Source organism: Beta vulgaris, chromosome 9 (genome assembly GCF_026745355.1).
Source record: "Beta vulgaris subsp. vulgaris cultivar EL10 chromosome 9, EL10.2, whole genome shotgun sequence".
Classification (NCBI taxonomy): Eukaryota; Viridiplantae; Streptophyta; class Magnoliopsida; order Caryophyllales; family Amaranthaceae; genus Beta; species Beta vulgaris.
Genome location: NC_079210.1, coordinates 24,144,137 through 24,158,051, shown reverse-complemented (window position 1 = coordinate 24,158,051; position 13,915 = coordinate 24,144,137). Strand labels below are relative to the sequence as shown.

The 13,915-nt window shown below is 44.2% G+C and overlaps 1 protein-coding gene and 1 long non-coding RNA gene across 2 annotated transcripts; both read right to left on the bottom strand.

Moving 5' to 3' along the window:
• Positions 1–4,958: 4,958 nt before the first annotated feature.
• LOC109136068 (uncharacterized) lies at positions 4,959–5,466 on the bottom strand. Its single transcript, XM_057392212.1, has 2 exons — positions 5,132–5,466; positions 4,959–5,036 (listed from the first exon to the last, which is right to left on the bottom strand). Exons 1-2 carry the CDS (start codon positions 5,396–5,398, stop codon positions 4,959–4,961), a joined length of 345 nt encoding a protein of 114 aa, XP_057248195.1. The 5' UTR covers positions 5,399–5,466.
• Positions 5,467–6,317: 851 nt separating this feature from the next.
• Positions 6,318–6,636, bottom strand: LOC130590251 (uncharacterized). The gene is made up of 2 exons (XR_008967830.1): positions 6,519–6,636; positions 6,318–6,436 (listed from the first exon to the last, which is right to left on the bottom strand). It is a non-coding gene; the product is annotated as an uncharacterized LOC130590251 (long non-coding RNA).
• Positions 6,637–13,915: the final 7,279 nt, after the last annotated feature.

Sequence of the window (13,915 nt, the reverse complement as noted above, 5' to 3'; positions counted from 1 at the left end):
TGGCTATAATGAGTCTGGGACTAGAACGTCCAGACCTGTGGAAAGTCCAGTAGAGATTTGCTTGAATCCAGAGCGTCCGGAAAGGACATTGAAAATTGGATCAGTTTTGAGATCGGAAATTCAGGACGCCTTAGTTGCGTTGCTGCGAGAATTTGAAGATGTGTTTGCCTATGCTGTAGAAGAGATGCCTGGGATAGACCCTGAGGTGGCCGTCCATAAGCTCAACATTGAGCCGGGGCAAAAGCCTATTCGGCAGAAGAAGAGGCATCTGGGGCCGGCCAGAAATAAGGCCGTTGATGAGAAGTTCAAAAGCTGCTAAATCTAAATTCATCCGGGAAACATACTACCCAGATTGGGTAGCAAATGTTGTGATGGTTCCAAAGCCGAATGGCACTTGGAGGATGTGTGTTGATTATACAGATTTGAACAAGGCTTGTCCTAAGGACAGCTTCCCGTTGCCAAAAATAGATCGTCTGGTTGATTCTACGGCCGGCCATGCCCTGCTGAGCTTTATGGATGCCTACTCTGGCTTCCATCAGATTCCTATGTGGCCGGATGATCAAGATAAGACTTCCTTCTTACTGAGAAAGGGCTGTATGGATGGCTCAGGATGCCTTTCGGCCTAAGAAATGCTCCGGCTACATTTCAGAGGCTCATTAATACAGTATTTCAGCCGCAGCTCGGCCGAAATATGGAAGCTTATATAGACGACATGATCGTCAAGAGTAAAGAGGAGAAAGATCATCTGGACGATCTGAGGGAAACCTTCCTCACCTTGAGAAAATTCAAGTTGAAGCTTAATCCGCAAAAATGTGTGTTCGGCGTAGTTGCTGGGAAATTTCTGGGATTTTTGGTTGATCAGAGAGGGATTGAGGCAAATCCCGACAAAATTCAGGCTATTATGAATATGTCTTCGCCGTCCAAAGTCAAAGAAGTTCAGAGGTTGACGGGCTGTTTGGCTGCTCTTGGACGGTTTCTCTCAAAATCAGGGACAAATGTCACCATTTCTTTGCTACATCAAAAAGAATGCCAAGTTTGAGTGGTCGGAGAAGCTGAGTGGCGCTTCAGCAAGTAAAGACATCTTCGGCAGCTGCCTAGGTGATCAGTCCGGCCGAAGGTAAAGTTGTATGATACTGGCTGTATCACCTTCGCAGTAGTGCAGTCCTCTTGGCTGAAAGAGACGCGGTGCAAATACCCGTCTATTTTGTGAGCCATGTGCTGAAAGATGCTGAGAACAGATATTCCCATCGAGAAATTCGGCCTGGCCTTGTTGATGGCAGCCGGAAGTTAAGACCTTACTTCTTAGCTACAGCATCTTGTATATACAGATCAGCCGCTTAGGCAAGTGTTGCATAAGATGGATGCCTCTGGCCGAATGTTAAAATGGGCTGTTGAGCTGAATATGTTTGATTTAACATTTGAGCCTAGAAAGGCAATCAAGGGCCAAGCTTTGGCTGATTTCATCGTAGAGCTTACTCGGCCTACGATAGAAAGCGTCCAGGATCCAGCAGCAGGAAGGCGTCATTGGACCCTTATGGTGGACGGATCCTCAACTGCCAACGGATGTGGGGCAGGAATCATTTTTCAATCTCCAGAAGGGGATAAGTTTGAATATGCTATGAAATTCAAGTTCCAGGCGTCCAATAATGAAGCAGAGTATGAAGCTCTCTTAGCCGGCATAAAAATGTGTAAAGCGGCTGGGGCCTTGGAAATTGAAGCTAAAACTGACTCTCTGCTGGTTGTCAGCCAGTCAATGGTGAGTTTGAATGCAAGGAAGCGTCCATGAGCAAGTATATGAATTTGGTCAAGGACGAGATCAAGTCTTTAAAGAGGTTCGTCCTAGATCAGGTGCCCAGATCAGAAAACCATCAAGCTGATGCCCTCTCTAAACTGGCCAGCTCGGCCGAAGGTGACGTTCCTAGAACAGTCTTTTGGGAGGTGAAGGCGGCCAAGAGCATTGAGGCCGGAGAAGTGCTGTTTCTCAGCCGAGATGATGAGTGGATGAGTCCAATCATTGAGTTCAAGAAACGGCCGTCTGCCTCTTGATCCCATTAAGGCCAAGTATGTGAGAGCTAGGGACAAGTGGTTTGATTGTGGAATGAGACCTTATACAAAAATCCTATAATCGGCCTCTTCTCAAGTGCATCAGCCGAAAGGAAGGTCTGGACGTTTTGAAGGAGTTGCATGAGGGAGCTTGTGCTTCTCACATTGGAGGAAGAGCTTTGGCAGAAAGGGCTCTCAGGACGGGCTACTTTTGGCCGTCCTTAAAAGAAGATGCACTCCTCTATGCCAAGAAGTGTGATAGTTGCCAAAAGCATGGTAATATCCATCAAAAGCCGTCCAATTACTTGACGCCCATTCTCTTTCCTCTTCCCTTTGCTAAATGGGGGATGGACATTCTTGGGCCTTTTCCTATTGCTGCCGGCCAGAAGAAATTTGTAATAGTAGCTGTAGACTACTTTACAAAATGGGTTGAAGCTGAAGCATTAAGGGGCATCACCACCAATGATGTCAAAGGGTTCATCTGGAAGAACTTGATTACAAGGTTTGGCATGCCCCAGTCGATCGTCTTTGATAATGGGCCGCAATTTGAAACACCCAAGCTTCGTCAATGGTTGGCCGACAAGGATTAAGGCTCACTTTGCAGCAGTAGCTCATCCACAGGCTAATGGGCAATGGAGGCTTTAACAAGATCCTTTCGGCCGGAATAAAAAAGAAGTTAGACAATGCAAAGGGGCTTTGGGTAGAAGAATTGCAGCTGGTCTTATGGTCAATTAGGACGACGGCCAAGAATTCCACAGGAGAGACTCCTTTATGATGGTTTATGGCTCTGAGGCTGTCCTTCCTATTGAAGTTGAGGAACCCACCTTAAGAGTAATGATGTACTCAGAAGATGCTAACTGGGCAGCTCTTAGGACGGCTTTGGACTTAGTTCCTGAAGTCAGGGGCAATGCTCTGCTGAGGATGCAACTATATAAGTTAAGAATGGCAAGAGACTTCAACAAAAGAGTTGCTAGACGTCCATTAAAGATGGGAGTCTCGTCCTAAGAAAATGGAAGCGGTCGGCCGAGCCAAAGAGTTAGGCAAGCTTACTCCTAACTGGGAAGGACCCTATAAGATAATCGAAGTCGTTCAGAATGGTACCTTTCGTCTGAAGGATTGGACGGACGCCTATTCCTAGGACGTGGAATTCTGACACATTGAAGAAATACTTTGTTTAGAGCACCCAGCTAAATTGTAATCTTTTCCTAATGCATTACAATGAAAAAGTAGAATGTAGACATGTACCTTGACTATCCGTCAAGCAAACTTCATATAATACAATTCTACTTCTCTATGACTTTGTTTTAAATTGTTTGCTTAAGTTACATACTAACGTCAAAAGCTAACTAATTTTACAAAGCAAAAAGACAATGCACCTTTCATTAGGAGTTCGGCTGAACATGTTATCATTCTTAAACGGATAAAACATGTCAGATCTCGCTGGTTGTTTACTTAAAGAGTTAAACATCTCCTGAACAAGGTCGGCTGAAATAAGACGCCTTAGTAAAGGTATCTTACTGTCCGTCCAAAAGCCACAAAACTTCGAAATAACAACCTTAGTAAAGGAACAAGTTATTTCATGATTTCACAGAGATGGACGAGTTTTTTCAAAAGAATCAGTTCGTCCAACTATCATTCAGATGAGTAACTCGTCCAAAGTTATTCCAGACGGACTGTCCCCCTAAGAGGCAAGCCGTCAAGAAATCAATCTAGACGAGTTGCTTCTTGAGAAGTTAGCTCGTCCAGTGTTTCTCTGGACGAATTGCCCCATGGGTAGACAAGTCGTCCAGGCACCATCTTGACGGGCTACCCTCCAAAGAAGCAGCCCGTCAGAATATTGGACGAGTTGCTTCTGGCATAAGCCGCTTGTCCTAGTTGTTTAAAAATTATCTTCTAATCCTTCTTGAACAGAAAAAGTTATAAAAACTCTTCGTCCAAGAAGGGGGCATATAGGGGCATAATTTATAAATAACTAAGTCTTTGTCCAAGGACGAACGGAACCCAGGCTCTGGCCGAGCAAACTTCTATACTTGGAAATTTAAAAATTACAAGTATGCTTGAGCATCTGGTTGTGAACGTCCAGAAAAGAGCTACTGGGTCAGATCAGAATGATTGACGAGATACTTTTTACTTGGCTTAATAATAGTAATAGATGAAATCGGCCAAAAGAGTTGATTAGACCAGCCAAATATTATGACGGGTTGTTTTTGTACTTGTAATAGATATGAGGTTGTAAGGTAATATGTCAAAAACAGTAAAGCATAGAACAAGAGAGATTGAAAAAGATAGCTTTTCATAAATGTAAAAAAGATGATTACAACCTAAATTCATCTAAGTACAAAAGGAGGAAAATTACAAATGGCTCACGGCCAAGATACAACAAAGGAACTAAGCGGCAGGAGGATCATTGTCCTCTTCATCCTGGGCCTCAGCATCGTCCTCCCCTCTTCATCTTCAGAAGATTCTTCAAAAACGGGAGGGTCGGCTCCGGATATAGTCGCCTTATGCAAAGCCTCCTGGAACCCAGCCGACGAGTATACTGGGGATATCCTCTTCTTCGGCCATCATGCCAAAAGCTTGCACTGCCCATTCCTTTGAGGTATCTATGACGGTGTTCATAGCCTCTTTGGCGCCAGCAATGGTCTCGGCCACCTCAGTACGAAGGGCTTGGTTCTTGACCTTAAGGACGAGGTTCTCCTTGAAAAAATCAGCAGCCATCGTCATGACTGAGTTCCTCTCGTCCGTCAGGACACGTTCCAATGAAGCCCGTTCGTCCAGCATCTCCGTCAACCGAAGAAGGTAGACTTTGATCTGAGACTCTAGCTCGGCAGACCGTTTTTCCAACGCAACCTTGGTCTGCTGATGCAGCACCTCTTGCTGGGCCATAGCAAACTGGGCATGATCAGCAGCCGCCGTCACATCGTGGACGAGCTTCTTTTCTCTTTTCTGAGCTCCTTTGCCCAGTCCTCTGTTATCATGCTGCGAGCAAAAAGCTGAACACATGAAAGGATAAGGCATGTCAGGACGGATGAAAAAAGAAAATAAATGTCAAGTATAAAACATAAGCGTCTAGAAAAAGAAAGATTACCTCGGCAGCAAGCTGAGACATGTAACCTACATGCCCAGACGATGCTCCCCTTAATCCCTTAATATAAGGTTCGGGAAAGCACTTAAACAGCTCCGTCTTGAGCTTCTCACGATCGGACGAAGACATCTTTCCAAAAGCTGGAGAAGATTCATCGTCAGAGAGGCTAGGGGAGCCGTCAACAGCTGGACCCTTCCCTTTATCTGAAAGGTTAGACTCGTCAGTACACCTGATGGGAATAACCACGGTCTGTTTGTTGGACGGACTCATCGGACGCCCGCCAACCCGTAGTGTTCTAACTACGTTGGAATAGTAAGACTCACCAGAGGAACGGGAAGCCGTCCTATAGCAGCCGGCATCTGGCCTACGAGTTGGGCCACAGGCCCAGAAAAGGCGGACCGTCCACAGCCGTGTCCGGCTGAGAAGATTGTCCAGCATCCTCCAATATGACAACCTCGTCAGGTTGTGAAGGTGTGGCTGCTCGGCCGGACCAGTATAGGCCACGAGGGCCCGGGAGTCAGCTTCAGCCGGCTCTTCTTTGGCCTCCTCCTTGGCCGGTAGCTCGATGACGACCTTGGGAACCGGCCGTGTGGTCTTCCTCTTCTTAGCAGTAAAGCCCTTGCCTTTTTTGAGGGAGGAGCCTCACTGGTGCCGGCCGGCCGTTTCTTTGCTGCGGCTTTTCGGCCAAAGCTTTAGAGTTGGGGCATTTTTCTGAAAAAGGAAAAGATTAGAATGCACGTCAAGGTATCAACCAGGACGAATTGCTCCTCAAATAAGCAACTCGTCCAACGCTATTCTAGACGGACTGCCCCTCGAAGAGGCAAACCGTCAAGGTTCAACCAGGACGAATTCTCCTCAAATGAGTAACTCGTCCAAAGCTATTCTAGACGGACTGCCCCTCGAAGAGGCAAACCGTCAAGATATCAACCAGGACGGGTTGCTATTCAGATGAGTAACTCGTCCTATGCTACTCCAGACGGACTGTCCCCTAAGAGGCAAGCCGTCAAGAAATCAATCTAGACGAGTTGCTTCTTGAGAAGTTAGCTCGTCCGTGTTTCTCTGGACGAATTGCCCCATGGGTAGACAAGTCGTCCAGGCACCATCTGACGGGTTACCTCCAAGAAGCAGACCGGCCAGCAAAAAAAAAAAAAAAAAAAAAAAAAAAATGTATACATATACAATAGCTTACCAGAGTGTCGGCCCTCTTTTCGGCACCTGACTTACTGTACTCCTTCCATAGAGTATCCGCAAATCTGGACGAGCTCATGTCTCCAATCCAAGACTTCCTTAGTTTGCTCCTGGCTGAATCTGCAAAAGGGAATAAAACAAGTGTTGGATGATGATAAGCAAGTCTAGAAATTTTTACTTGGAAGATTCTTAGTTGATATACCTCTGTCCTCGTCCTGCCGTAAGCCGGCAGCGACTAGGAAGTTGTCATGGTAAAACATTTCCTTAAAAGGAATCCAATTGGACGGACCCTTGAAAGAAACATCTTCCATAGTATACTCCGAAACCGGAAGTACTCCACCATCTCTTCGGCAGAGTTACTCTCCAGTTCCAGGTATGAGGCCATCCGTCCAGTATTTGTGGTTGTCCGGCTAAAATACCGAAGACGGTTTGCCACCGCTTTATTGGGCGCCTGGACGAAGAGGAACTCGCCCTTCCATGAGTGCATCTTGGAAGTCTTATCCCAAGACGTCAAGAATCCTTGACGATGCACACGCTCAGCCAGCTTCCTTCAATGGTCCTAGGGACCTTGGCAATAGTGAATATGGGTGAAAGCGGCCAGAGAAGGGTCCTTTCCCTTTAAGTTGCAGACGGCCAGAAAGGTAAGGATGTTTTGCCAAGAGTTAGGGGCAAGCTGATTATGTCCTATGCCGTAATACTGAAGAAGTTGGCTGATGAAAGGGTGAAGGGGAAAGCGCAGGCCGGCATCTAATGCCAGCCGATAAACTGCAAAATGGCCGGAGGAGCACTGAAAATAGTGTCCTCTCGGCCGGGAAGGACAAAGTGGTAGCCAGGCATGGGCATAACTGAAAAAGGTCTAAGGTCCGAGCCTAATCGTCCCAGCCATGTGTTATCGGCCAGGATGAACCTAGGGTCAGAAAGGGGACCTAGCCGCCGTCTTATTTCAGACGAAGTGGTTGATGGCTCCTCTGAGCCACTAGCAGGGTCAGAAGAGCTAGCCGTCCTCGGCTCATCTGAGATCGTCCTATCATGGACGGGCTGCTTCTGGGGAGCCCCTGATTTCTGGTTCCTCCTCGGCATGTTAGGAGAAGGAGTTTGGTAGGCAGGACGAGCGCTTTGGGTCTCTCGTTCTCCTTCGGCCGGAATTCGCCCAGTGGATTCCTCCCTTTCAGAGCTAGAGGCCGGCATGGTTACCCCTCTTCTGATGCGAGCCGTTTGCTTGACGCGCGCCAGATTACCCTGCACAGGTAAAGACTGGGTCGTCTGACTTTGCCGTCCATGGCTAAAGATAAAGAATGCATGCCCGGCCAAGATAGGACCAACTCTAGAAGATGCCGAGGAAGTTAGGCCCTCTGTTCTAGGGTTAGCACCAACCCTTGAGCGGCCGAATTGTTCGAGGAAGAGGACGAATCCATTTTCTTAAAATATGTGTGCAATCAAGGAAAAGAGTTGAGAATATACCTGTAGAAGAAAGTTCGGACGAATGTTGAAGATGACTTGAAACCTCGGACGAGCAAAACAACAATTGCAAGAGCTTGGACGGGAGTTGTTCTTCTCTCTAAAAAGTTCAGTAAAAATTTGCAGAGTCTCTCTCTCTAGAAAATTTCTCAGCAATGTTAAAATGATTCCAGGAGCGACTAAGGCACATATTTATAGAGGGGTGAAAATGACCCCTCATCCGGTAAAAGTAACCGTTGTTCATAGGAGTTGACCTGTGGAGACCGGCAAAATGGCGCCTCTTTTTTGAAAAAGAGAAGGCAGTTCAGGTCGGTTAAAAGAGGAAGATTAACCGTCTTGGCGCCCAAAGATAATAACTCCCTCTTTTAAGGGGCAAATGTTGTAGCCTAAAAAATCAACGGCTCTGGCGCTGACACGTGGCCATATCTGAGCCCTACATGTGGCATATATGCAGGGGAATAAAAGTACAAAAGGGCCTGAAGGTGACAGGCCTAAAAGTACGTTTCTCTGAAAGCGTACTAAAAAGACCTTCTTCTGGCCCCAAAAATTGTACTTAGGCCCAGTAAGCTATCACACCTTTATATGAAAGTGAGGTTGTCTGACCAATTAACAGCTGCCACGTGTCCCAAACTTTGATTAGCCAATCAGATGCTCCCAAATTAGGGTGACATCAAGGCACAGCAGTCATTTCAAACAGTATAAATAGTCCTTGATTTCAGGGTGAAAGGTACGTTTTTCAGAGCATAGTACTGTTACTCTGTCATAAATTCTTCTCTCTCTCTCTCTCTACTTTTCTCTCTAAAAGTTCCTTTACATCCCTGATATCTGACTTAAGCATCGGAGGGGGAAACACCACCCAAACCTCCAGGGTGGGTCCCTTTTTTGCAGGTTGCTGGTCAGGAGTTTGCTTCGGGATTTGGACCAATCATTGTTGCACAAGTCTCCAGTTCTAAGAACCCATCTTTGGGAGTTGTGATATAAATTGCTAGTTTTACACTACATAACAAAACCCCTGGTTTTGAGGATAGTGACTTGCCAAATCATGTTTTTAAACTCGACAAAGCTCTTTATGGTCTCAAACAAGCTCCTAGAGCATGGTATGAGAGACTTTCCAGTTTTCTTTTAGAAAATGGTTATAAGAGAGGATCAGTTGACAAGACACTATTCTTGAAAGAAAGTGGAACTGATCTGTTAGTGGTCCAAATATATGTTGATGATATTTTGTTCGCAGCTACTAACCCTGACTTGTGTAATTAGTTTGCAGATTTGATGAAGAGCGAATTCGAAATGAGTATGATGGGAGAACTTGGATTCTTCCTTGGGCTTTAAATCAAGCAAACCAAAGATGGAATCATGATCCATCAACAGAAATACCTCAAGGAGCTGCTGAAAGAGGTATGGTCTGCAAGATAGCAAGTCCTATGAAACACCTATTCCAACTTCTACAAAATTGAGCCTTGATGAGAAGGGAAAGGATGTTGGCTCATTGCTTTACTTAACAGCCAGTAGGCCAGATATAGGGTTTTCAGTAGGGTTGTGTGCGAGATTTCAAAGCAACCCTAAAGAATCTCACCTAAAGGTTGTTAAAAGGATTCTTAGATATCTCAATGGTACTGATGATATGTGTTTGTGGTATCCAAAGGGCAGCAGCATGAGCCTCATTGGATACACATGCTGACTTTGCTGGTTTTATTGTGGACAGGAAGAGTACTTCTGGAATGGCTCACTTCTTAGGTTCTTGTCTCATTTCATGGGGATCTAAGAAACAAAATTCTGTAGCACTATCCACAGATGAGTCTGAGTACATTGCTGCTGCTTTGTGTTGTGCTCAACTCTTGTGGATAAAGTCACAACTAAAAGATTTTGGGGTCTGTTTCGAAAGTGTTCCTATTTTATGTGATAACACAAGTGCAATCAATATTTCGAAAAATCCTGTCCAGCATTCTAAAACCAATCATATTGAGATTAGGCATCATTTTCTAAGGGACAATGTTGAAAAAGGTAATGTTGAGTTGGAGTTTTGCAGGTCAGAAGATCAACTAGCTGACATATTTACAAAACCTTTGAGTAGAGAAGTGTTCATCAAGCTTCGTACCTTGTTGGGTATGATTAAGATTAGACAATGAGCTCTTAGGTCTTGACTTGTCCCTTTGGCTAGTCAGATGATGTCAATTTGTGTATATATTTCTTTTTTCTTTTGTACATAGTTTTCTTTTGCTTTTTAGGGCTCACAAAGTTCTTATGCGATGTTGAACTGATCATCTTAGTACTTGGGTACTTAAGCATACGTCTTAAAAAAGGTAAGTTGGCACAGACCAGTTGCAGACCACTTGGGAACCAGTTTCTTGAGGCGGTTATTCTCTGAATATTTTATTTATTTTCCAAATTTTAAATTAGGAAAATAAATGAAGTGACGGTTGTAATTAAGGCAACTGCAATTTGCGAAGAACGGATATATTTTGTTTAATATCCGTTTGATTATTTTCTTGCCATCTTATATATATATATATATATATATATATATTATATATATATATATATATATATATATATTATTTATATATATATATATATATATATATATATTCTTGCATGTGATCATACTTTCCTTATTTATTTCTTATTCTCTTTGATCACATATTTTTCTGATATTCTTTTCCTTTCTTTGCTTATATTCTCTCGATCAAACCCTAATTCCTTTTCTACTTCTTTCTTTCTCGAATTCTTGAAACACAAATTGTTCAAGTTTTCTTTTCTTGTTCTTAAGTGCTCAAAACAGAGTGAATTCAGTCTCATCATGTCAAAAGAGGAGTACTAGGTTGATAGAAAAGGAGGTTGAAGAATCTCCCAAAATTGAAACTAAGAAAACAAAGGATGTGGCTGAACTAGTGGAGGAACCGGTTATGGAGGAAGAGGTTGAAGATGAGGAAGAAGAACCTTTAATACGGAGGAATTCAAAGAAGCCAGCAACCACAAAATCCACCACTACAAAAACAACTACACCAAAATCCACCACAAAATCTACCACCACAAAAGCGGTAATTCCAAAATCAACCTCCAAAATCACCAAAACCGCCACTCCCAAAGTTACAAAAAGCACCACTCCCAAAAAGCCTGTCACACCAAAATCAAAGGCTCCCACACCAAAACTGGTTGAGGAGTCTAAGCTAGAGGAGTCGAAGAAGATGGAGGAGTCAAAACCGGAAACGGAGTCAAAGCCAGTGGGTGAATCAGAACCGGAAAATCAGGAGGTGGAGGAAGAAGAAATTGAGAAGGAGGATGTTGTAGTTGAACCACAGAGGAAAGAGATGCAAGCAAAGAAAGTTGCTGCCAAGAAACCGCCATCAAAAGCGATTAAGTCTGTTGAGAAGGAGGTTACCAAACCCATCACCACAAAACAGCCAGTCAAAACCACCGAACCTAAAATCCCTACCCCTAAAATCACACCCAAACCAGTGGAGAAATTAAAGAAGAAGGAAGGTGCTGATGTTGAGGGGGAAGTTACTAAGAAGGAGGGTGTTAAGGCTGTTGCTAGCAAGGGCACAAGGGTAAAGACGGTTGCTAGGAAGGGTGCTGCATCTTCCAAAGGCAAGGAGATTGTGCAGGAACCAGAACCAGACCGGTTCCCAGCTGACAAAAAGAGGAAGCTGCCTGCTATTGTTGCTGCAGAGGGTTCTAAACCCAAGAAAAGTAAGTCTATCACTCCCGAGCCTTTGTATGATTTGAGGGATAGGTCTATTCTGGTTGGTTTTTCTGTTGCCAAGAGTTGGGTTGATCAGAAATTCTTTCATGAGGTTAAGGACGCTTTAGAATTTCAGAAATGGTCTGTTTTGTTTGCAAAAGAACTTGATGTGTTTATGCCTTTGGCTGAGGAATTTTATGAACACCGATGGGTCCTACTTTGCTTTTGTTAAGGGCACTCCCATTAATTTATCTGAGAAGCTTTTGGCTGGAATTCTCCAAGTCCCAAACAAGGGACTTGATGTGTACTCAAGGGAGAACTGGCCCACAATTAAAGGACTCACAGCAAAACAGATCCAGACCAGGTTGTTCACTGCTCATATGCTCATATACTACTCAAAGGAACAATAAAGTGTTTAATGATACTTTAGTTCCTGCTCATATGCTAGTTAAAGAGATTGTGTTTAGGACTGCTTGTAATTGTCCTGAAAATGAAAGGACTTTGTTAGTGGACTAGCCTATTACTCTTATATTGGTAGGCTTTGTTGTGGTGTGGTGGATGACTAGGTTGTAAGAAGCTTATTTGGCTTCTCTATTTTTTTGGTTATCAATAACAACTTTGAATTGCCAAAAAAAAAAAAATTCATGCATTTAAGAACAAGAGATGTTTAACAAAACAAAGGGATTAAGTGATTACCTTCAACTCCGGTACTACAACTGGATCAGGCTGCGTAGGTGTAATAACACTGTCCTTCTTGAATGCACCAAAAGTCGGTAAACCCATTTGCGGAAAAATGGCGTTGAAATTTTGTGCCATCTCCTCTCTGAGCTCCTCCCGAATTACAGCTTTCATAGCCTCCACATCTACTGAAGCTGCCAATTCACAATACTTGCACTCGATTTTGTCGCTGTAGTGTATTGATCACCGTATATCTTTCTCAACCCGAGGCGGACACCTCCTACGCCCCTCACGCGTCCATAGTGGTCCCGTCCTAAAGTCTAGTGCAATGCATCAATGTGTCCTTTAGGAGTGAACTCACCAGTTGCTCCTTTTCCTTCAAGCCAATCTACATAAGGATAAGAGAGAAATGCTCGTGAGCGCACAAGTTATATTATATATACCTTATATAACCATATAATATGTACTTACAATGGCGTTGGCTATCTGTTGTGTTTCGGGATCAGGTAAGACTCTTTGTCCCTTTGCATCAACCCCATGCATCGAACACCACCAATCGAGGACTCTATCTGGTTGCCAAGGCTGTGCAACTGTCGTCTTTGAGCTAGTCCCCGTTGTCGACCCTATCGTGGGGTAATGGCTGAACATCCACTTATATCTAGCCTGACCGTACGAGTGATCACCCAAATAATGATAATACTTCCTATCTTTTACACTCGCGCTAGTTTTCTCACGAGTTGTCTGAAACACACAATTATAAACAAAGGTTAGGTATGGTGTTATACAAAAATACTGGATCTAAGTGTATTAAGTCTTAGTAAAATATTCTTACAATAGCTTCCGGGGTTGTTTTTTTGGCAACAAATGATTCCCACTCTTCAGGTTTGATATTCCTCCATATCTGATATGGTAACTTGGATGGTGCATATGATGTGTTCGGTGAAGCCTCATAACCGGTTTGTGTTTCTCCGCCGTAGATGCTCTTCTATTTTGTACCCACTACTTTTCTCCGCTAAGTGATCCACCCAGACACTAACTTAGCCTTGAAATCTCTGAATCTCTAGGCAACCGCAGATAGAAACACATTCTTCTTGGCTTCATCATCTTCGATATTGAATTGATTCTACAAAAAACGCAGTTCACAAATTAGTAAATATTACACATATATTTAACTAAACAATTAAGAATCTAAACGTTATTGTACGCGAAGCTTACCATAGTATCTTCCCAAATACACTTCTTCAAAGTCTCGGGCACCTCTTTCCATGAGCGGAGAATGGAGAGCTTATGCATGCAAATCTCAACTTGCATGGCATACTTTTGACGCCATTTTCCACAAGGTTGCCCCAAATGATCGTACTCCAAAGTCATTAGGGTGTGTTTCCCTAGTGACTTTGTAGGTCCCCTTCCTTTTCTCTTTTTCGTCGCCAATAACTTCCTAGAGCTTTGTGCATCTTTTTCTTCACGACGAGCTCGAACCAATTTACCCTGTTACTTTCTCATATCGAAAGACTCATACTCGGTAGTGTGTTCCGCACTCGTTTCCGTATGCACCTCCGCCATGACCCTGAAATTGTACAAATATACGCATTAATAAAAAAAATTCACATTTAGGGGAGGGGGCTGTGCAGCAGGTCAGTGGGGGAGGGGAGGGTGTGCAGCAGGGCAGTGGGGAAGGGGGCTGTGTGCAGGGGCAGGGAGGGGAAGGGAGGGAAGGGGAGGTGTGTGCAGGGCAGGGAGGGGAGGGAAAGGGAGGGGAGGTGTGTGCAGCAGGGCTGTGT

Bases quoted from the DNA above. Each gene is read 5' to 3' on its own strand.
- LOC109136068 (XM_057392212.1), bottom strand. From the start codon at position 5,398: ATGAGTCCGTCCAACAAACAGACCGTGGTTATTCCCATCAGGTGTACT. The intron at 5,037-5,131 runs GTAATCTTTCTT...TCATGTGTTCAG, and splicing joins TGTCTCAGCTTGCTGCCGAG to CTTTTTGCTCGCAGCATGAT.